Below are 23479 nucleotides of genomic sequence, written 5' to 3' on the forward strand. Positions count from 1 at the left end.
TACTGTAGTTAAAACGAAATTCAACATGATAGAATAAAAATGTTAATACTTTCGACAAGTGAAGAGAAAGCCCTCCTACGAGATCGTTTCTTCTTTCGCACAGCGACCAACAGCGCCCCCACTCGTCGCTCATCGCTCTTTCAACCGTCGTCTCCACGCCGTGCACTCAAAGATGTCGCCAGAAAGCAGATAACGTTTCCTCAATCATGCCGGCTCTGCGATCCCGACGCCGCCTGCACGACGTTAGCCCCGGTGAGGGAGTTGCTGCCCGGAATTGAACCCTGCAAAGGTAAACACTCAACGAGGGCTTGAAAAATGGCGACTTGATCGCTATTTGGGGTGATCTTGACTTTGTGGAATGTCTCACCTTTTGCGGCGTTTTTAGGAAAACGACAGCCCGTCAGGCTTTTTTATCCGGCCCACTAAACAAAATTGGATATATATAATGACTCTGTAAATCTCTCTCCATCTATTATCAGCACTGCTTATCCTCAGTAGGGTCGCGGGGATTGCTGGAGCCTATCCCAGCTGTCCTCAGTGGGCAGGGGACACCCTCAACTACTTAAAGTACTGCAGGGATGAATAAAGTACTTATCTATCTATCTATCATTCCATCCATCCATTCTATTATATCTATCTAGACATCTATCTACTCCACTATTGGCCAATTAATCTGCCATGCATGTTTTTAGAAAGTGGGAGGTGGCCGGAGGAAACCCATGCAAGCACGGGGAGAACATGAAAACTCCACACGGGGTGGATCTGAACCCATGACCTCAAAACGGCCGTGGACACGCTAACCACTATCTAAATATATATTCGTAAATATAGTTCTGCTAGAAAAAATGTGGTCGCCATTGTCTTTTTGTGTGTCAGCAACAAAATTACAAGTACTACTACAGAAATACTAGTCAAGTCATGTTTATTTGTATAGCCTTTAATCACAAGGAGTCTCAAAGGGCTGCACAGATCATAGACTGTTTCAAACTAGAGACAATTATGACACCATCCCCTGATCTAAAACCTACATGAGGGCAAGGAAAAACCCCATTTGAGCTAGTTATCAAGCTGAATTTTGGCTTCCTTTCTAAGCTTTCTATTTGACTATTTACTCATTTAGCTACCTGGCTCCCTTTTGTTGTTTTTACCTGTTTACTTTTCTAGCTAACTATCAAGCAACCTTTTAGCTATTTAGTATGCTATCTTGCTAGCTTTTTACATTTTGTTGCACGCCATCTAACTAACATTTAACTTTTTTTTGCTAGCTATTTTGCTAAGTTTAGGCCTCCTTTCTAGCTGGTTATTATCTGACTATTTACTCATTTAGCTAGCTATCTGGCTCCCTTTTGGGTTTTTTACCCGTTTACCTTCCTAGCCAACTATGAAGCTACCTTTTAGCTATTTAGCAAGCTATCTAACTAGTTTTTTACATTTTGTTGCACGCCATCTAACTAACATTTAACTTTTTTTGCTAGTTATTTTGCTAAATTTAGGCCTCCTGTCTAGCTAGCTATCTATCTGACTATCTACTCATTTAGCTAGCTATCTGGCTCCCTTTTGTTTTTTTACCCGTTTACCTTCCTAGCCAACTATGAAGCTACCTTTTAGCTATTTAGCAAGCTATCTGGCTAGCTTTTTACATTTTGTTGCACGCCATCTAACTAACATGTAACTTTTTTGCTAGTTATTTTGCTAAATGTAGGCCTCCTTTCTAGCTAGCTAGCTATCTGACTATTTACTCATTTAGATAGCTATCTGGCTCCCTTTTGGTTTTTTACCTGTTTACCATTCTAGCTAACTATGAAGCTACCTTTTACCTATTTAGCAAGCTATCTAGCTAGCTTTTTACATTTTGTTGCACGCCATCTAACCAACATTTAACTTAAAAAAAGAACAGCAATTATTATAGTTTACTAGTGCCAATTTTCTATATCCTCATTATTTTTCACCATTTTTGTTCGGGGGCTGTAGTTTGCGTAAAATGTAAAATATGACTTGGTGGGATGTCGCGACGGTGATCTACGCAGCCCTTTGTTACTCTGCGATTACAAATACCTTTGTCTCGACTTTTATCTTCGACGTGATTTTGTGAGTGCTTATTTTGAACTTTTCCCGGGATTATTTCCTCCCCTGCAGAAAGAGAAAGCTCTTCTTTTGTGCGCCATGGCACCTCATCCCGCAGTTCAGGCCATCATCGACCTCTCGGCTGGAGCTATAGGTAACCCGACCTCTATCCCAAACAACAGGAACGGGGCGAGGCGGTCCATTTGGATCGCTATCCTTAAAGAAAAATATCACCCGCTTTTTTTTCCCCAAGGGGGCGCCGCCTGCGTTTTCAGCGGACAACCTCTGGACACGGCCAAGGTGAAGATGCAGACCTTTCCCACGCTCTACAGGGGCTTCTTTGACTGCATCACCTCCACCTATAAACAAGTGGGCATCCGGGGCCTGTACCAGGGAACCTCGCCGGCTCTGGTGGCGAACATCGCCGAGAACTCGGTGCTCTTCATGAGTTACGGATTTTGCCAACAAGTCATCCGCCTTGCGGCCGGACTACCCAAGGATTCCGTGCTCAGGTAAACGGACGATGCTAAATCTTTCTCTACACCTACACGGCCGTTCGTAACCTAGGCCCTCCCTACCTCTCCCGCCTCCTCCGCATTGCCACGCCATCCCGCACCCTCAGATCATTCTCCTCCCTCCATCACACTATACCCGTCTCAGCTCCATTAGCTTTCAGCCGCTCTGCCCCCCAGCTCTGGAACTCATTGCCCCCTGACCTTCACAATCAAAACCTACCTCTTCAGACTTGCCTATTCATTATCATCCGCCCTTTTTTGTAACACTATTTTGTTATAATTTTGCGGCAGTAGCTCAGGAGGTAGAGCACTCGAGATCAAGAGGTCGCAGGTTCGATTCCCGGCTCCTCCTTGTTATATGTCGAAGTGTCCTTGGGCAAGACACTGAACCCCTAAAGCCCCCAATAAGCAGGTTGGCGCCTTACTGCACGGCCGCTATTGGTGTGTGTGAGAGTGTGCGAATGGGTAAGTGTGAAGCACATTGTAAAGCGCTTTGGGAAGTCTTCATTGACTTGAAAAGCGCTATAGAAATGCAGATCTTTATTAATTTCTTGTTTTATTCTCGCTTCATTATTTTTGGGTACTCTGTACAGCAACCTTGGGTGTAGTAGAATGTATCAGTTTTATTATTTGTTATGTAAGTGAGAGAACACTGTGTAGAGATAAGACGGGGCTTAAGAAATTCCAGCCAGACCTAGGCTCGGCCAGAATCCGACCAATTAACTTGAGTCTGAAAATCCCCCGAAATTCCATGTTTTAATTGCGAGGACTTAAGAGGAGGAGAGGTGATTTATGATAACAAATTAAACCTTGTCTTTTGTAACAAGATTCAAAGTAAAGGAGCTGTACGGAATTGGGAACTTTGTTACCCTCTGCCGCCATCTCCTGGCTTAGAGTCATGATTGCAGCCTCAGTAAGCTTATTCATGATGCGCGTGCAAGTACGTGCATTTGTTAGACGCGTTCAGATAAACTCTTTTTTTTTTTTCCATTTTATTTGGGGGTTGGGTAGGCGTGATAAAAGTAAGATGAAAGCTGATAGACGCAGTGAAAAATAAAGCATAAGGGCTCTTTAGACTCATTAAGAAATTGTCTGTGAAGGTTACATTCACCAACAATTTTCCGTCTTTGTTTTAAAAGTTAAGGCAAAACTTTAAGGCCTCCCGTCATTTTGATGGGTTGGAAAGTGGGCCATAAATCACATAAGTAGTATGTTCATAATAACCTAGTGCTGCACTTTAAGAGTGAGAGCAAAGAAAGACAAAGAAGAACAAAGACTGGTGGGTAATAAACTGGAAGGAGTTCTTTCAATTGAAATGAAATGAAATGATGTGCATTTCTATAGCGCTTTTCAAGTCAATGACTTCCCAAAGCGCTTTACATTGTGCTTCACATTTCCCAATAGCGGCCGTGATCTGTGCAGCCATGTAAGGCGCTAACCTGCTTATTGGGGGTATTGGGGGTTCAGTGTCTTACCCAAAGACACTTCGGCATGTAACACGGACAAGCCGGGATTCGAACTGGGATCCCTTAATCCTAAAACAATCGCTCTACCTAGACATTGCAAGAGTTTAGTAGAGTACATTTTGTGATAAGGAGACTTGAGTTTTTTTGCAGACCAGGGTCTCTCGTGGCTGACATCGCAGTGAGTTGTGACAACAAACTCATTTAATCACGGCGTTTCTTGCCCACGATGGCGACAAGCTCTGACACTGACAGGGCATTATTGACGTCTTTGTGTGTGTAGTATCAACACGTCGTTTTAGTATACATTTCATATGCTGTCATAAACTTTCTGGACAAATTTCAACAAATTACCTGTCGTTTTCTCGTATTAACGTTGACTATGTTTTGTGTACTGTTACCTTATGCTAAATCGATTGCACCCTGGAAGGGGGATGACCACTAGTGAGACCCCTTCTCAAGGTTTCTTAGTTTCCTCAAGCCGAGGTTTTGAGTTTTCCCTGGCCTGCCTGTTGGTTTCAGATCATGTCACGTATAAACGGGACTCGACTTAAACCTATATTATTATTTGTTTTGAAGTCGCCGAGGATTCCACCTTTAAAACCGCGTGTCTCTTTGGCAGCGACGTGCAGAAAGCCTGCGCCGGCTCGGTGGCGTCCATCTTTTCTTCGCTGGTGCTGTGTCCCACCGAGTTGGTCAAGTGCCGCCTGCAGGCCATGTACGAGATGAAGGCGTCGGGCAAGATAGCTTCCAGCCACAAGTAAGGATTCCATTTTGGATTCACTGCCGTCATTGTGCAGAGGTGTCAAACTCATTTGAACTCGGGGGCCACACCATAGAATAAACATTCTGTCGGGGGCCGGACGAGAAGAGAGATAAAGAAATAAGAGAAAGAGGGAGGGAAAGGGAGAGAGGGTGGGACAAAGAAAGAAAAAGAGAGAGAGGGAGAGAGCGTGAGAAACAAAAGATAAAAAGTCGTGAGGTAGGGGGAAAAGAAAGGGAGCGGAAGAAAGAAATCCAAAGAGAAATAGAAAGACAGAAGGAGAGAAAGCGCGAAGGGTATGAAGAGAAAATGAGAAAAGGAAAAAGAAGTTAGAACAAAAGAGGTTAAAAGACACAGAGAGCGAAAGAGACAAAGAGCAACAAAGAGAAAAAGAGAGAGACAGAGAGTGAAAGAAACAGACAGAGTGGGAGAAAAGGGGTGGAGAGAGAGAGAGAGAGAGAGAGAGAGAGAGAGAGAGAGAGAGAGAGAGAGAGAGAGAGAGAGAGAAATATAAGTACAGTGTCTTTGTGAGAGGCACCTGGCTTTGGCAACATCAAGTTGACCTATTTCAACCTGCAGCTTGTTTTTCTCTTGTGCTTCTCTGAGTGTTGTCTCCGATTGAATCTGGCCGCACGGGCCGCCTGTTTGACACCTGTGCTCTAAAGGGACCTGTGTAGGCTGCTGGGTTCTTTTTCCCTCACGGAGGGTAAAAATAATATATAGCAGTTAAGCTAGTATGTCACAGATGGTTCTCTCTTTTACTCTATTAAATTATTTATAGTAGTCAAGTCATGTTTATTTGTGACACCCTTAATCACAAAGAGTCTCAAAGGGCTGCGCAGATCAAAGACTATTGCAAACTACAGACTATTATGACACCATGCTCTGGTCTAAAACCTACATGAGGGCAAATAATACACAGATATTGTCAACATCAAATAGAGGTTTATTCCAATGCTATAGAGTAGAAGTGTCTTTTAAGCTTCGCTTGAAACAGTTCCACTGAGGTTGCAGATCCAATCTCAGGGGGAAGAGCATTCCGCAGCACCAAGGCCCCCAATGGAAAACACTGTCGGATTTCTTCTTGGCTCTTGGGATCATGAGTAGACCAGCATTTTCAGAGCTAAGGCTCCGGACCGGAACATAGGGGGGCATTAAATCTGAAAGATATGAGGGAGCAAGTCCATGCATGACTTTGTATAATACCAACAGAACCTTCAAATCCCATCTACCTCTCAGATCAGACGCACTGTGTTAAATATGGTGAAATGACATCTGAGCCCTTTAGTGTTAGTTATGGTGTTCCTCAGGGTTCAGTACTTGGCCCCCTTCTTTAGCATTGACATGCTTCCATAAGGTGATATTATTCGCAAGTATAATATCAGTTTCCGTTACTATGCAGATGACACTCAACTATATCTTCCGATGGAGGAATCTGAAAATTTGGAGGCCTGCCTCACTGAGATCAAAGAATGGATGTCACTCAACTTCTCGCTCCTTAACTCTGAAAGGACCGAAATGTTAGTTATTGGTCCATCTAAATGCCGTGACTTATTCTCAAAAACTGCTCTGAACATTGACAAATGTAATATCACCCAGGGATACTCAGTTAAAAATGTAGGTGTCATATTTGACCCCGATCTGTCCTCTAAAACACATGTGAAGAAAATTACTAGAACCGCTTTCTTCCATCTTCGTAACATTGCTAAAATTTGTCCTATCCTGTCTCAGTCGGATGCGGAGCTTATAATTCATCCCGTCTCGATGACCGCAATGCCCTACTCTCCGCTCTCCCGAAGTCCAAAATCAAGAGCCAAAATGCTGCAGCGAGGCTTTTAACGAAGACAAGGAAGTTTGATCACATGACGCCAATTTGAGCTCACCTGCATTGGACGTTTAAGACAGCTCCATCAATATCCACAGAAATGTAACATGAACTGTGGCACTGTTGAAATGAATTGTGTTCATTTTAGAATAGAATAGAATAGAATATACCTTTATTGTCATTGTTACAAATGGGCTAACATATTGTGACAACGAAATTGGGCATGACACTCCAGTTTTACACATAGTGAGGGTATGAGCAAGAAGATAAAGGAACAGAGAGCAGAGAGATTTTGCATATTAATCGAGTCAAGTGCTATATTGAAATAACAATAATGGAAAAATAATGATCAAAATGAACAATATTACAGATGGAAGATGTTTCTCATCCGTCCATCCATAATATTCCTCTTATCCGGGGTCGGCCTCAGCAGGGAAACTCAGACATCTCTATTCCCAGCCACTTCGTCCTGGGTCGTCCCTGAGGCGTCCTACTGGTGGGACATGCCTGGGACACCTCCTAAGGGAGACATCCAGGTGGCACCCCGATCAGATGCCTGAGCCACCTCAACTGGTTCTCCTGAGCTTCTCACCCTATTTCCAAGGGAGAGCCCAGCCACCCTGCATAGGAAACTCATTTCAGCCGCTTTTCTGGTCATGACTCACGGTTTGTGACTGTAGGTGAGGGTAGTATGACAGTAGATCAGTAAATTGAAAACTTTGCCTCCTTCTTCACCACGACAGACCGTTCCAGGGACCGTTTGTTAGCAGACGCTGCACCGATCCGTCTCTAGAGCTCCCTTTCCGTACTACCCTCACTCGTGAACAAGACATTGATATACTTGATATCATCCACTTGGAGCAGGATCTCCTCCCCAGCCCGGAAAAGGCATGCCACCCTTTTCCGGCTGAGAGCCACGGTCTTGGATTTGGAGAAGCTGATCTTCATCCCGCCCGTTTCACACTTGCCTGCGAACCGATTCAGGGAGAGCTGAAGATCATGGCACCTCAATGCTTAGGCTCTCAAACCGGACCCCTTCCCCACCAAGGTTGCTTCTAGAAATGTTGTCCAGAAGTTATGAACAAAGGCAACCTTGGAGGAGTCCAACTCTAGCACTGATCATACAGGGTCTGCAGTCCAGTATCTCATATGCCCGAGTACCCCCATATGGCTCCCTAGGATGACTGTCGAATGCCTTCTCCAAGTCCACATGTAGAGCGGATGGGCAAACGCCCATGCATCCTCAACGACCCAGCAGAGTGTGTAGAGTGGATCCACTATTCCACAGTCCGAACGAGAACCACACTGCTCCTTTCGAACCTGAATCTTCTCCATTCCCTTCAAACCAGGGAGGCTGAGAACTGTGATTCCCCTGCAGTTGGAACTCACTGTCCGGTCCCCCTTATGCAAAGAAGGAGCCACCACCCCAGTCTGCCAGTCTAGAGGTAGGTCGTGTCGCTGATGTCCACAGGATGTCGTAGAGGTGTGTCAGCCATGACACGCCCCTAAAACATCTCGAGCTTATTTGAACTCTAGGAGGATCTCATCCACCCCTCGGATCTTTCCACCCAGGAGCTTTTTAACCACCTCTGTGACTTCAACCCTAGAGACATGAGAGCCCACCTCAGGAGTCCTCAACTCTGCTTCTTCAGAGGAACTAGTGTATGAGGGATTGGGGAGGTCTTCTAAGTATTCTGCCCACTGCTTCATAACAGCAGGGCCCCCTTTCCACTATATACAGTGTTGCTTTTCCCTCGAAAACACCAGATGGTGAACCAGAATTTCCTAAAAGCCGCTCCTGAGTCTTTGAAAATGAAATGAGAAAATTGATGATCATTTTTTTTAAATTACAAAGGTAAAAATAAGTTAAAATATGACAAAATGTAAAAATAAAGTTAACTGGAAATTGGGCCATCTTCCTACCTCATAGATGAACTTTAGAGTGAATTGAACTCCAAAAAAACATGACGTGACTTGACTATTACTGAACTTGACAGGAACCACTAGAGGGAGCCCGCGTTCCACTTGTAGTGTGAGCGCGACGCTGAGAAATTGTATTAAACAAATACGGAATACGGTACCATTTACTAGTTCTACTGCCATTTTTTTTTTACTTTTTATAATTCAAATTTCAAGATTTTTACGGAGTGGTAACAAGAAAATTATTTTCCTTTTTTATGTCTGAGTTTTTGATAAGAACAGCTCAAAGTATGTGAGAGTGATTTTTTTTTTGGTTATCAAAGTCAACCACAAAAAAAATTGGATTACTTTCTTTGAGGGTACTGGAAAAACGAAAAACTTGGCCTCGAATGTGCTTAAAAAAAAGTGCTCGAATCTGGCCACGAAAAAGGTGTAGGAACAACCCATGTTCAACTCTGACTCCGAGCTTTTGTTTCCTTCAGCACCGTTTGGTCGGTGGTGAAATCCATCATGAGGAACGAAGGTCCGACGGGCTTCTTCCAGGGTCTGACCACCACCGTCGCCAGAGAAGTACCCGGCTACTTCTGCTTCTTCGGGGCCTACGAGCTGTGCTGCAGCACCTTCGCCGACTACATGAAATGCCAGAAAGACGACATAGGTGAGCGGCGCCGCCGTGCATTCTGGGGGACCTCTCACGCCTGGTTTTCGCAGGCGTGGCGGCCATTATGTTCTCCGGCGGTTTTGGAGGCGCTTGCCTATGGGTGGTGGTCTACCCCATGGACTGCGTGAAGTCTCGAATCCAGGTCATGTCCATGGCGGGCAAGCAGGGCGGCTTTTTCCAAACCTTCATGGGCGTGGTGCGTACAGAAGGTAAGCCGGTCCGCCGTGGTCCTCTCCTCCCGTCCCACCTACCTGCTATTTCTGTCCGGCAGGCGTTCGGGCGCTGTACTCGGGTCTGACTCCCACCCTGGTCCGGACCTTCCCCGCGAACGGCGCTCTCTTCCTGGGCTACGAGGCCAGCCGCAAGGTCATGATGAGGCAGTTTGAGAGCTGAGTCGCTCGTTTCGGAACAAAAAGCCTCCGGGATTCAAAATGGCCCGGCGCTCGTTCGCGCCAGTCTCGTCCGTTCGTAGATTGGATTTTTGAATAGCCCTCCAGTAACTTAACAAGCACTAAAACGTCCTCAAAAATGAATCATATCTAAAGAAATATAGTAAAAAAATGTTATGTGGAAATTGAGTTGAAATAAAATCGTCAATGCGCATAGAGCAATATGAAAATTACCGTATTTCCCCAGCTTAAGGAGCACATAAAAGTCCGATTTTTTGGGGCTAGGGTAGCTGAGGACACAGTGAGGCTGCTAAAGGGTGAAGTGCGGGCGTCACCGCCAAAGGGCGAGGTGTGGGTGTTTGTATAAGGCTAGGTTCACACTGCAGGGCCTAATGCACAATTTCCATGTTTTTCTACCCAATCTCCTCAATGCCTCTCCTGTGTAAACGCGTTGTTTGCTGAAGTACTCATGGATGCTAACACCGCAGAGTATCGAGCAATTTGAAAGTTATTGTTCTACCGGAGGCTGAACAGAGTTATCCATCCATGATCTGCACCGCTTATCCTCAGTAGGGTCGCGGGGGTGCTGGAGCACATCCCAGCTATCTTTGGGCAGTGGGCAGGGGACACTTAAATCCAAAACCTTTGTCCGCCTTGGGTTGTTTATCTACGCCATATGGAAGAACATGGAAATTGAGCAGCCGCTCGAGATTTGAAGTTTGACAAATCAATGATTTGGAAGCTTAAAAAACAAAAAAATCAACCCATATATAGAGACAGACTTCTCGGGAGGAGCGCGGGAGGATTTCTTCTTCCAAAGGGGGCTGGAATTAATCTTAAAGGGATAGTGTGCATTATTTGACCTGCCAATATCGAAAACAAGTGCTTAAAAGCACAAGGAAGAGAGCAAACCACGCCGTTTTTTCTTTGGGGGCTAGCAGAGCACCAAGATAGCAGACAATAATGTTAGCTTTCTCTAGATAAGGCTCTCGATACGTCAAATAAATGCAACTCTCTCATCCTACACGTGTTTATAAAATGCACATTAATATGATCATGTACTTTTGCTCATTATTGAAAGCAATATTGGCTTTGTTTTTTTAAATACATTTTTTGACCGTTTAGAGGTACTAAGTCATACACACTGCCCCTTTAACACCATACAGTTTAAGTGCAACATCAATATTTAAAGTAGGATTCATGGGTGTGTCAACTTTTATATTTAACAGTAGCCATTTTGCAGTGTGCCGGCTTTTCAAAGCGCTTTAGTCCACACCAGTTTCTCGTCTACCTCAGCGTCGCGAAACGCACCAAACCATCGGTTGAGATGATGCATTTTTTGGAACCATCTCCAAAATGTACTCACAAGAAAATACTCCTTTTTATTACTTGTAGTCGATACTTTATTGATTTCCAGGACTCTAACATTCATTCATCCATCCATCCATTATCTGCACCGCTTGTCCTCATTAGGGTCGCGGGGGTGCCGGAGCCCATCCCAGTTATCTTGGGGCAGTGGGCAGGGGACACCCTGAACTGCTCTCAGGGCACACAGGGACAGACAATTCACTCGTTCATTCACACCTAAGGACAATTTGGACCGGCCAATTAACCCAACATGCATATTTTTGGTATGTGGGAGGAAACCCACGCAAGCACAACGAGAACATGCAAACTCCACACAGGAGGTTCAATCTCATGACCTCAGAACTGTTCCATGCTGCCCATCTAACATTTCATTTTTCTGTCAATCATTTCCTTTTAAGAGTGATTCATTTTAAAGTGTGAAGGATGTTTTGGAATTGACAACAAAATGAAGAACTACAGGAAGTCAATTCCTCCATTTTTTTCATCGCGTGTTTTCTAATTTTGTGAAATTCCTGCAGAGCTACGAACTGGAATTTGCCTTTTTACTCCATGCGCTGGCTTGTTTTGCAGTGTTCAATCAAAGTCAGTCACATCTTTGTTCGTCAAAAGGATTTATTAAGAACATGCACGGCATTTGAACTTTGTGAAAGGTAAAGCTTGAATTTTGACTGATTTCTGTATTAAACGTTCTGACTGAAGCAGAGTTTAACTGTGGATTCTTCGCATACCGTGTCGTAAGAAAATTCAAATTCATTTGCTCCTTTTTTCAAGACCTATTAAGCTCTCTGCACGATTGTCGTTACAGATTTCTCCATTCAATCAGGTTTGTTTGCTAAAAGCAACTCACAGCACCGGATGTCTTTTGAAAATTGAATTTTTTGCAAAATATAGTCGGCTTTGGACTTGAGCATGTCCAATGTGGACTATATTCAAAGACGTGCATCTGACGAGGCTCAGAATTTGCTCATTAATGAAGCGACATCTTATTATTTGATCGGCAGGGCAACAAAGCAATCTATAAACAGTAGCAAGGGGGGGAAAAGTGTAATTTTCTTATAAATGAAGTCTTTTTGCATAAAAAAACAATAGATATGGAATAAAAATTCCAGGCAATGAGAAAAAAAACGGCTCGATGGAATGCTGTTAGCTTGCGATTACTATCCCTTGTTTTATTGTTTGGAGAATCAGAAGTCTTAGACTCGCTATCGCCCTCTGCCATGAGGCAAGAGAATTGTGTGCCTCGTGGCATCTGCGGACGCTCAGCACATTAATAGATGATCATTGAATTCATAATATTCCACAATATAATTTGAAAAATTCCCAAATATGAGGTTAAATGAGAAGTTTAACACTCAATAAATATAACCATTTGATATATTTTTAGCATCTTGTGACTGCACGTAAATGAGTCCAAATATATACGCTCTTGGTTTTAACTATGTTGTATAAAAAGTCCTTGATGATTAGGCTAGATTTACCGTAAATTCCGGACTATAAGCCGCTACTTTTTTCCCTAACTTTCAACCCTGCGGCTTATTCAGTGATGCGGCCAATTGATGTCATTTTTCTAACGGCCGCTAGCGGCGCTGGAGTCTTGCTACCGTTAACTGCCCTGTCAAAGCTATATTATTATCATTAAAGCTTTGAAAACTCTCTCGGTGTACCGTCTTTCTTTGTAAATATGTGTAACCCATGTATAATATGTATTTGCAACTGTATTTTTGTAATGTATTTATTTTAGACACTTATTCTGATATGTTTTGCACAAGTGAATTAAAAAGGAGGGGCGGAACAAACGCGGGGTGCCGAGTTTAAGTGGGGACCGCTCAAGGTGAGGGACAGACAAGGAAGGAAGAGGGGGTAAAAAGTTGGTTAAAGAAAAAGGAGTTGCGTAAGTATGTTCATCTGATATATTTTTCCCACCCTTACCTTTGGAAATATACCCTTGTTTCCTTGGATTACTTTCAACGGGACCCGGACTCTGCAGGTCCGCATCAAACCTTAAGTACCGATATCATTTTCCGTTCATTTTGCCGGCTGTGATTTTTGGACTGTGTACTTTAATGAAGGACATTTAGTTTCAATCGCGGTACTTGAAGTCAGGTTTGGGTTTAGTTTGTGTTACATGTTTAAATGTGGTCGAGGCGGCTTATATACAGGTGCGGCTTGTGTATGTACAAAATCTGTTTTCCTCTCAAATTGTGGTGGGTGCGGCTTATAATCAGGTGCGCTCTATAGTCCGGAATTTACGGTAGTCTGAATATACGGTTGTTTTATTTAAAGAAGAAAATAAGCTTCAAAGGCTAAGAACCAAATTTGATAAACACATCAAGTTATATTTACCAAACGAAGAGGTCTTTTTACCAGATCTGTGCCCGGTCGGAGGCATAAAAGCCGATTATTGAAACGAAGCGATCTAGATGACGGTTTTGCCGCCGCAGGTTCCGCACAGGCAACCGAAAAGGCCGTTGATCATCTGGACGGCGCACAGGACGGCTTGCAGGCAGGCACAGGCCAGCAGAGTCCCGAACAAGGCCGTGTTGAACTGCACGATGTCTTTGGGCTCCGTGCACGTCCCCCACCAGGTATCGTCGCTCAGGTAATTCTGCTTGCTGGAAAACACATGGGGATTGTTTCAAACGGGGGTCGCCCTAAAAACACCCGAGTAGGACGCGGACTGCTTGGGAAAAGAGCTCATGGTGATAAGTCATGAGAAATACACCATCAATTCTTGCAAAATCTTGATAACATTAGCTTGTTATTTAGATGTTGACAATATCTGTGTATTCATTGTTATTGCAACATCAATTTTGGCCTGGTCATGCTGGAACGGGGATGACCTCATGTGCGGTCCCTTCTCAAGGTTTCTTCATTTACCTCATAATTGAGATTTTTGAGTTTTTCCTTGCCCTCATGTAGGTTTTAGATCAGGGGATGCTGTCAGAATAGACCGTTGTGTGCAATAGTCTGTGGTCTGTGCAGCCCTGTGCGACTGTCCCTTCTCAAGGGTTAATTTTCCTCATGTTGAGGTTTTTGAGTTTTTTCTTGCCCTCATTTTGGTTCCAGATCAGGGGATGGTGACATATGAGTCTGTAGTTTGCAATAGTCTGTGGTCTGTGCAGCCCTTTGAGACTCTGTCATTAAGGGCCAAACAAATTAACATGACGTGAGGTTAATGAGTTTTTCCTTGCCCTCATGTCGGTTTTAGATCAGGGGATGGTGTCATAATAATCTGTGGTCCGTGCAGCCCTTTGAGACTTCTTGTGATTAAGGGCCAAACAAATAAACATGACTTGACTTTCTGCAGTATTACTTCCGTTTTTATTTTTTGTAGTATTTTTGCAGTGGTATTTTTATGGTACAGTATTTCCATGGAAGAATTTTTGTCAAATGGCTGTAGTATTTTTGAAGTCTTACTTTAGTAGTAAATTTGTAGTATTACTGCAGTCAGATTTTCATCGTATTGCTATAGTATCTTAAAATATTACTGTACTTTTTTGAAGTATTTTGTAGTATTACTACAGTAGTATTTTTGTAGAATTTCCATCATACAATTGTTGTAGTATATCTGTCATATTTTTGTGTTACTGTAGTTTTTGAAGTATTTCTGTTATATTTATGTAGCAGTATATTTGTATTATAGTAATACTGTAGTCTTATTTTTGTAGTATTTCTGTAGAAGTATTTCCATACTGGTATATTTGTACTGTTCTTTTAGTATTTTTAATCTTACCGTTTATTTTTGTAATATTTCTATTTTAATATTTCTGTAATGGTATGTTTGTATCATAGTATTACTGTAGTAGTTGTTTTGTAGTATTTCTAGTGTATTTTTGTTCTTATCAGAATAAATCTGAACCTGAAATCGCCCCCTGTTGCACATGAGGTTAATGAGTTTTTCCTTGCCCTCATGTCGGTTTTAGATCAAGTGATGGTGTCATAATAGTCTGTGTTTTGCAATAATCTGTGGTCTGTGCAGCCCTTTGAGACTCTTTGTGATTAAGGGCCAAACAAATAAACATGACTTGACTTGAGGTTATTGAGTTTTCCCTCGCCCTCATGTCGGTTTTAGATCAGGGGATGGTGTCATAATAATGTCCCAAAAAGAACAAGCGAGAGGCAAAATCCTTGAAGTAGAGTTGTTCATTTTCTTTCAATTATAAGTAAATTCCCTAGTATCCACTGAGGCCAAAGAACAAACCTTTTTTACAGGCTCAAACATTATGTCACCCATAGAAAGGATAAACGTTTTTTTCTACAAACAACCTGTACCATCAAATAATAAAGGCGACCGTTTAGCCTATTAGCATGCAGAACACCATGCACGATGAGAATCCGTGAAGTAGCAAAAATGTGAGCACTAAAGCGTGTTATAGCGAGGGATTACTGTACAGTAAATCACTCAGAGCCCTTTGAGAATTTTTCACCAGTTGACATTTTAACCCTACTAATCAGTGTCTGAAACTCAAGACAAAGTTGCCTGCCCCATTTTTCACAACTTGAAACACAATAAGACGACGAATCGCAAAAAAATCCCTTCCTCCTCCCGAGTCTTCACAAATAAAACATGAAAATTCGGGTTTGCTTCTGGCTCAGTCCCTCAAATCATGCCGCACTCCCAGCATACCATCCATCCATCCATTATCCATACGGCTTATCCTCAGTAGGGTCACGGGGGTGCTGGAGCCCATCTCAGCTATCTTCGGGCAGTGGGCAGGGGACACCCGGGACAATTTAGACCGGCCAATTCACCTGACATGCATATTTTTGGAACGTGGGAGGAAACCGGAGTACCTGGAGGAAACCCACGCAAGCACGGGGAGAACATGCAAACTCCGCACGGGAAGGTTGGTGGCTGGATTTGAACCCATGACCTCAGAACTGTGCCGCACACGCGCTAACCACCGCGCCGCCGTGCCGCCCTCCCAGCATACGGTATGTGTCAATTGGTATGCTGAGAGCGCGGCGGCCCATAGGAAAAACATACAGCGAGAAATCAACACGGCCCGGAAGATCATCGGTGGCTCTTTACCCAGTCTTTAGGACGTTGCGGCTTGCAATACCGCAACGGAGCCATCGAGATTATAAAAGACTCTTCCCACCCTGACTACCACCTCTCTGACCTGTTTTCTGGTAAGTACTACAGGCCCCTAAAACAAGGACAAGCTGACCCAGAGACAGCTTCTTTTCCAAGGTCAACACCATCCTAAACAAGCGCGCAAAACTCTCAACACTTATTTTGGAGATTTTTTGTTATTGAACTTCATTAATTGCACTTTTATTATAACTTGGGTCGGTCTCTAAGCACTATGTTGTCAATTGTTTCATAGATCGCCAACATAACAAGTTTATTAGCGTCTTTGGAAACTAATGCCATGAATATAACTTTGTATGTAATAATTGGAAGCCTTTTCTACTGTCTTTTGAGAGGTTTGCATACTCAGGAACAGGGTTGGGTAGGGTTACTTGAACTGGATTACTTTCAATGACTTTTGGATGACTCCAATACCAAATATGCCAACAAAGGACAAAAGAAACTCAATAGGAATAAAATGATGACTCACAACACGTGGTAAGCTTTCTCTCCTGGCTTTGATCACCGGCAAAACAAACATCAAATGCGGCAGAAACAAAATGAAAATCAATCCAAACAGCTTGCCGGCATCATTTTTGCCGTTCCGTGTATTCCGTTACTCCCCGAACCTACACAAAATTTACTGTAAATTCCGGACTATAACCCTGCGGCTTATTCAGTGATGCGGCCAATTGATGTCATTTTTCCAACGGCCTCCAGCGGCGCTCGAGTACAAAAGGTAAGATTAAGACCGGTGGAATATATGCGCCGAGGAAGACTGCAACTTCTTCTTAGCTTGTGCACAAATTAAATTAGCGTAGACATATCCTCATCATGCAAATTGCAAAAAGAAAGGCACATGACGCAGCTTTCAAGCTAATTGCAATCGAGCAGTCCGATAAAGAAGGAAACAGAGCTACTGCACCTAAACTTAGCTAACGTGTTGCTAGCGTGCTTTTGAATAATGAAGCGTGGGACAAAGTCTCTTTCCCATACCGAAGAAGATGACTCTGATGACGTCAGTTATAAGGAGGAAAATGAGGATGGTTTACCGTGATTTCCACATGAACGGTATATTTTTTTTAACAGACCCGTTTACTGTGTTGCGAACGTGTTGCTAGTAGCGTTTTGCTACCCCTTCACAGGCACAGTTTGGGATGAAAGAAGTAATATTATTATTAAAGCTTTGAAAACTCGGTGTACCGTCTTTCTTTCTATGTGTAACCGTGTATAATATGTATTTGCAACTGTATATTTTTGTAATGTATTTATTTTAGAGACTTATTCTGATACGTTTTCCACGGGCGAATCAAAAAGAAGGGGCGAAAACAACGGGGGCTGACGGGAAGTGAAGTAAAGGAGAGACGTGTTTGTGGACGCAGCGGACAATAGTGGATATATATATTTTTCCCACCCTTACCTTGGAAAATATACATTTTTTTTCCTTGGATTATTTTCAACGGGACCCGGACTCTGCAGGTCTGCATCAAACCTTAAGTATCGGTATCATTTACCGTTCATTTTGCCGGCTGTGGTTTTTGGACCGTGTACTTTATATTCAGTTACAATCGCGAGATTCTAAATGAGTCGGCATAGCCATGATCATTGATTTTTGCAATCCGGAGATGGAATAAGAGCTTGCTCTGTCCACTCCACGCATCGGCCCGGTATTGCAGTACCTCCGGGAACGGTGCATTCGCAATGATCGCAGCAAGGCTTTAAGGCTAGGACCTTAGCTCGGCCTTTTGGCTGAGAGTAAGAGTCCCGGCTCCTAGGCTTTGCAGCGTATTATGAACTGACCGATAACGGATAATGAATAAAGAAGACAGAACAATAACCCTTAAAAAATCCCCCCCTCCGTTACAATCGCGGGACTCAAAGTCGGGTTTGAGTTAATTTTGTGATTGTGTTACATGTTTTAATGTGGGCGCGTGCGGCTTATATACAGGTGCGCTCTACAGTACGGAATTTACGGTAGTCATTTTATTCCTATTTAGTTTCTTTTGTCTTTTATGAGCATATTTTTGTATTGGAGTCATCCAAAAGTCATTGAAAGTAATCCGGTTCAAGTAACCCTACCCAACCCTGCTCAGGAAGAAATAATACGGCTATGCTATCAGGTATAGCGACTAAAGAGTCGCTCGCTGATGTTTCAGCCGCTCTATTTGCTCTGCATGTAATACATGGATACTGGAAGTACGGTAAGCGTGGCCGTGGGATCTTTGAATGACTTCACATTTTGACCTCGTCTTGAACTTTATACCCTCCCTCCGTTTCAACCTGCATTTTTTTCCTTCTCGTTTGCTTTACCGTGTCAACATGACAGTTACAAAACAGGAAGTCTGAAGAGTCTTACCTGTCTTTGAAAGGCGTGGTCCAGATCAAGACCACTTTACAAAGGGGGCCGTTCTTCAAACCCAGAGCGGCCACGCTCAAACTGTAGAGGGCGCCGGCCACGCCCACCGCCGCGAATGCAATGGATAAGAACATCTGAGGAAGACAGGGGTCCAAAAAAAATGGCGTAGGGGCGTAAGTGGACTGCAGGAATTCAAACAGTTACTTACACCTCCATTATAGCTAGTACAAATGTTATTAATGAATACAAAAAATACAAAAAATGTGCTCGATATTTGCAGGAACCAAATATAGGGGTACGCACTCGTGGACCACAAAACATATTAGTCGTAAAATACTCTAGTCCCTTTTTCAATAAAACTGTTCTTGTTCCACTGCTAAGCAACACTAGTAAATAGATATAGATAGATATATAGATAGATACTTTACTCATCCCCTTTGGGAAATTCCCACTTCCAGTAGTATCCTTGTGTTGAAAAATAAAATAATAAAATAAAGATATAGAATACAAAAATACCCAATATAACGTGTTGATATAGAGTATTTAAATCGTGCTACGGAAAATACACACTGTCATAAAAATAGGGACATATGCAAATGTGGGGGTGGGGTTTCATGTGGGCTTTTACTCCCCCGGGTGGAGTTCAAGAGCCTCATGGCATCATTGTTTTTTTTTCTGATTTTATTATTTACTTTAATATTGTTTTTTAGTAAATTATCATTCATTTCAGATAAATGTGTTTTTCCTTTAGGTATTATTTTGCTTATTTAATGAGAAAAAACTTTTGAACATCTAGTGGCCAGTAATTGTGATCACTTTCAATATTTTTCTTATTTCACACTTTATTGTACTTACTGTTGGTTAAATAAGAAATTGTGAGCTATTTGTGATTTATTTTGATAATTATTTTCAGTAGTATATTTTTGTGATTTATTTTGTGTTAATTTCGAATTTTATTATTGTATGTTGAGATTTATTTGAGGAATAATGCTCGGTAAATAAAGAAAAAAATAGTAGATGAATTAGATCAGATTGTATTACTTTTAAAATATTTTAGAAAAAATGATCAACTTTAATCCTGGTCATTATTACATTTAATTTTGTGGAGTTTTTTTGTAAATTGAGGGAAAAAAATGCAACGTAAGTTAGATAATTTAAACTCTGATTTTAAAATATATATAACTTATTTAAAAATTTTTTTAGAATATTAACCAATTATTATTGTACTCATCTGTATTATTATTTCTGCTCAATTGAGCATAAATTGCACATCCATATAATCATTTAATTATGTTTTTTTATGTATTAGGTATTTTAAAAAAGAGAAAACATCTATTATAATTATGATCATTTCTGTATTTGACATTTATTTTAGAAATTATTTTTAATAAATTGAGAACAAATGGCACATAAAGTAGATAACTTGAAATATGATAACTGTTACTCATTTGAAACATTTTAGAAAAATAATTGATGTGCTTGTTTTTGCATCATAAGATTCTTTTCAGGAATTATTTTTAGGAAATCGAGAATAAAAATGATGCACGTGATAAATCATTTTCAATGTTTTTTGTGTTACTACATATTTAAATATTTTCTAAAAAAGGATACCCTAATTGTGCTTATTTTTTGTGTGTATTTTATGATGTATTTTCAAGAATGAGTTCCAGTAAATTGAGAAGAAATGCGCATAAGTAAGATCCTTCTAGTTATGACATTTTATGTTATTACTTATTTAAAAAAATAAAAATATTATATTATAATGTGGCTTGTTTTTGTTTTTTAGGGTTTATTCCAGGAATATTTCGAGTACTAATAGCACATAAATTAAATCATTTGAAATATATTTTTAAATATTATTTATTTGAAATATATTAGAAAAATAATCAAATTATAATTTTGCTTATTCTTGTATGTTAAGATTATTTTAAAGATTTTTTTTCTACTAAATTGAGAAAAAACGCTGCATAAAATAGACAATTTAAAATGAAATTTGCTTACGGTACTATTTTTTGAAAATAGATTAAAAATAATAATGCTCATTTTTGTATTTTAAGGTGTATTTCAGGATTTTTTTGAGAAAATTTAGAAAATAATGTCACTTAATTCACATCGTTAAATAATATTACTTGTTTAAAATATTTTTGAAAAACACATACAATTTTTCTGATTTAAAATAATATTTTTTCACAGATGTATTTTAATAATCATTTTAGTAAGATGAAAAATATTTTGCAGATAAGTGTGCTAATTTCTCACCTATTTTTTCATTGTTCATTCCATGTTTTTTCATGAATTTAAATTATATATCAAATTATTTCCTATTTTGTAAAATAATAAGTCGAATTTTCACAATTGTCATGTAAAATGATTGGTGTCATCTCAAGTTTTATTTGTAAATGATTTGAACTGTATTTTTGTGTAATTTTCAGAACACACAGTGTTAATCCAGAAAAAAAAAAACGTTTTGAATTCTGCACATATTTTAAAATATATAAAAATATATATTCTAATAATACTCATTTTTGTATTTTAAGGTGTATTTCAGGATATTATTTTTTGGAGTAAATTTAGAAAATAATGTCACCTTAATTCACATCGGTAAATAATATTACATGTTTAAAATATTTTTGGAAAATATATTATTTTAAATAAGAAAAATTCTATATTTTTCTTATTTAAAATAATATTTTTTCAAATGTATTTTGATCATCATTTTGCAGATAAGTGTGCTAATTTCTCACCTAATTTTTCATGGTTCATTCCATGTTTTTTCATGAATTTAAATGACATATAAGATTATTTCCTATTTTGTAAAATAATAACTCGAATTTGCACAATTGTCATGTCAAATAATTGGTGTCATCTCAAGTCTTATTTGTAAATGATTTGAACTGTTTTTTTGTGTCAGACCACAGAGTCGCGTGTTAATCCAGATGCTCTCGACTGAAAACACTGCGCAAAACTTGAAAGTTTGCTTCGTTTAAAAAAAAAAAAAACAGTTTTGAATTCTGCACATTTCGGGGAATATTCACGACAAACAATTCAAGAAGAACTGCTTTTTCTCACCCCGCAGCGATTTCCACAGCATCCTTGTTTTCCCGTCAGGTGGATATAAAGCGCTGGCAGCAACACCTGAAACAGATCCATTATTTTTCGGTTGACCTCACCTCCGCCAGATCATCGATCTCAAATCCGATCGGATTCGGTTTCGGGGCGTGCGGAAACCCTACAGGTCAGGTGGCATTTTTTGGAGAAAGCTGTATCGCAAAGAAAGGAACGCTCAAGAGGGGACTCACCATGACTCCGCCACCGACCAGTCCTCCCATGTACTTGACTTCCTCGGTGATGTGTCCGTCTTTGGCGTATTTGACGTCTCCGCCGGGAAAGAATAAAACGATGTTACAAATGATGGAGACGAGCGCCAGCGGGTACAGAGCCACCGCCACGCAACGCGAACATTTGCCGGTGCACATGTTGAGCAAAGCCGGAGCGAAAGAGCAAATATCCCCAGAAATTCCTGCTCGGGACCTCGCGGCGACTCGCCTCTTCCTGAGGACACTGACCCGAGCGGGGCGGGAGCGCGCTTGTAGGACTGGAGGGCGCGGGAGGCGGGATGAGTCCGCGGCTGGGGGGGCGATCGGGGAGTGGCGGTTAAAGCAAACCTGACTCAGACAAGCTCTGCTTTGTGACCTGTGAAAGATCAATGGCTCCACAGGAAGGAATTTGTAGATTTCTATTTGTGATTGTGACTGTAGGTACACCGTTGCATATTTGGAACTTTGGAACCTGGCCGAATTCCACAGCAGGTAAAACATTGACGAGCACGCCCCGCGGTGAAATATGAATCACGCAGGGGCAGTTTTCTCGTTTTATGGTGGCGTCTAAAAACATGTTTGGTCTCCTTAGAAACCGCATGCCTGGATCTCCTCTGTTTGTATGTCAACCGCAGCTTGCAGGGACTCCGCATGGAAACATGGATAATAAACATACATGAAGGTGGGGAAGAAATGCGGTCAATGCAAATATTTGGTCTTTGACTTCACTGTTTTAGGATAGCTGGTTATTATTTCTATGGAGCGAGTCAAAGAGCAGAAATGACAGATCTGGGCAAGTCTTAAAGCACAACCTTATAAATATTTCGTTCGAGCACATTTTTCTATCTTACCACATCTTGTTGTATATAGTGATCACTGAATTGTTATCAATGACAATCAAAATACTTCTATTTCTTATTATATATATATATATATATATATATATACCAGAGCCATGTCCCCCTAGTGGGAGGTAGCCATAGTCTTTTCTTACTCTTTCTGGGAAATCGATAGAAAGGAGGGGATTCCATCCCCCTCACCCAACCCAACTGATGTGTTGGGAGTCATGAGGTGAGCAAACCCCCCAATTCCAACCCCTAATACCAAGCGCCAAGCAGGGAGACAATGAGTACCAATGTTGTAAGTCTTAGGTATGACTCGGCCGAGGCTTGAACCAGCAACCTCCCGGTCTCAGGGCAGGCGCCCCTACCCCAAGGCCACCGAGCTTCTATTTCTAATTCTTCAAAAATTAGGAAAATGTTTTGAATTTAAAATACAGGCTCAGTGTTATTCCTGCCTGACTCGCCTCCTGCGGCGCCTTTAAAATGTTTGTGTAGTCTGAACACTTGATGTTTCCATCCTTCAACCCAGGAAAATCTCCTGGTGGCGGAGCATTGGCTGGGAATTCTCTCGGTAAAGACCCGGGGCTGTAGTGGCTTTGGGACAGTAGTCTTGCAGCCCGAGAGGATGTGCTGAAAGCTAGCATCGACTGTACTGCAGAGGGGCAGATTTCTTCAGTGCTGAACCGAAGATTTTGGGGGCAGGTAAGCGTGGTTACTCGGATCAGGAATCCGAGCCTGGCTCGGGGGATCTTCCAGAAGTCTGGCCAAGACATAGGCCTGTCCATTTCACCTTGCCATGTTGTCCAGACACCGTGTCTGCTCTTTGAAACGGCTTTGATGGTATGGTGTTCCTGCTCTGACTTATCGCTCCAGTTGCCACCGTGGCGTTCCTCTCCTGCTTGGTAGTCTCACCCCAACCGAG

The 23479-nt window shown here is 41.6% G+C and overlaps 2 protein-coding genes, 1 long non-coding RNA gene and 1 pseudogene across 3 annotated transcripts; 3 read left to right on the forward strand and 1 right to left on the reverse strand.

The window, feature by feature from the left end:
* The first annotated feature begins 156 nt into the window (after positions 1–156).
* Positions 157–11666, forward strand: slc25a15b (solute carrier family 25 member 15b). Its single transcript, XM_088320392.1, has 7 exons — positions 157–289; positions 2137–2218; positions 2318–2576; positions 4665–4802; positions 9033–9208; positions 9262–9420; positions 9483–11666. Exons 2-7 carry the CDS (start codon positions 2164–2166, stop codon positions 9602–9604), a joined length of 909 nt encoding a protein of 302 aa, XP_088176518.1. The 5' UTR covers positions 157–289; positions 2137–2163; the 3' UTR covers positions 9605–11666.
* On the reverse strand, positions 11563–22168 carry tm4sf21a (transmembrane 4 L six family member 21a). The gene is made up of 4 exons (XM_088320391.1): positions 21698–22168; positions 21468–21533; positions 18399–18532; positions 11563–13580 (listed from the first exon to the last, which is right to left on the reverse strand). Exons 1-4 carry the CDS (start codon positions 21872–21874, stop codon positions 13385–13387), a joined length of 573 nt encoding a protein of 190 aa, XP_088176517.1. The 5' UTR covers positions 21875–22168; the 3' UTR covers positions 11563–13384.
* LOC148348854 (U2 spliceosomal RNA) lies at positions 17647–17736 on the forward strand (annotated as a pseudogene).
* Positions 21193–22409, forward strand: LOC148348855 (uncharacterized). Its single transcript, XR_015847186.1, has 2 exons — positions 21193–22207; positions 22308–22409. It is a non-coding gene; the product is annotated as an uncharacterized LOC148348855 (long non-coding RNA).
* Positions 22410–23479: the final 1070 nt, after the last annotated feature.

Source organism: Urocampus carinirostris, chromosome 17 (assembly GCF_059441175.1).
Source record: "Urocampus carinirostris isolate Australia breed hairy pipefish chromosome 17, RoL_Ucar_1.0, whole genome shotgun sequence".
NCBI lineage: Eukaryota > Metazoa > Chordata > Actinopteri > Syngnathiformes > Syngnathidae > Urocampus > Urocampus carinirostris.

Coding starts and splice junctions, on each gene's coding strand:
- slc25a15b (XM_088320392.1), top strand. CDS start 2,164: ATGGCACCTCATCCCGCAGTTCAGGCCATCATCGACCTCTCGGCTGGA. Junction 2,219..2,317: donor CCTCTCGGCTGGAGCTATAG/GTAACCCGACCT, acceptor TTTTTCCCCAAG/GGGGCGCCGCCTGCGTTTTC. Junction 4,803..9,032: donor AAGATAGCTTCCAGCCACAA/GTAAGGATTCCA, acceptor TGTTTCCTTCAG/CACCGTTTGGTCGGTGGTGA.
- tm4sf21a (XM_088320391.1), bottom strand. CDS start 21,874: ATGTGCACCGGCAAATGTTCGCGTTGCGTGGCGGTGGCTCTGTACCCG. Junction 21,534..21,697: donor TGGTCGGTGGCGGAGTCATG/GTGAGTCCCCTC, acceptor GATCTGTTTCAG/GTGTTGCTGCCAGCGCTTTA. Junction 13,581..18,398: donor ACCACGCCTTTCAAAGACAG/GTAAGACTCTTC, acceptor TGTGTTTTCCAG/CAAGCAGAATTACCTGAGCG.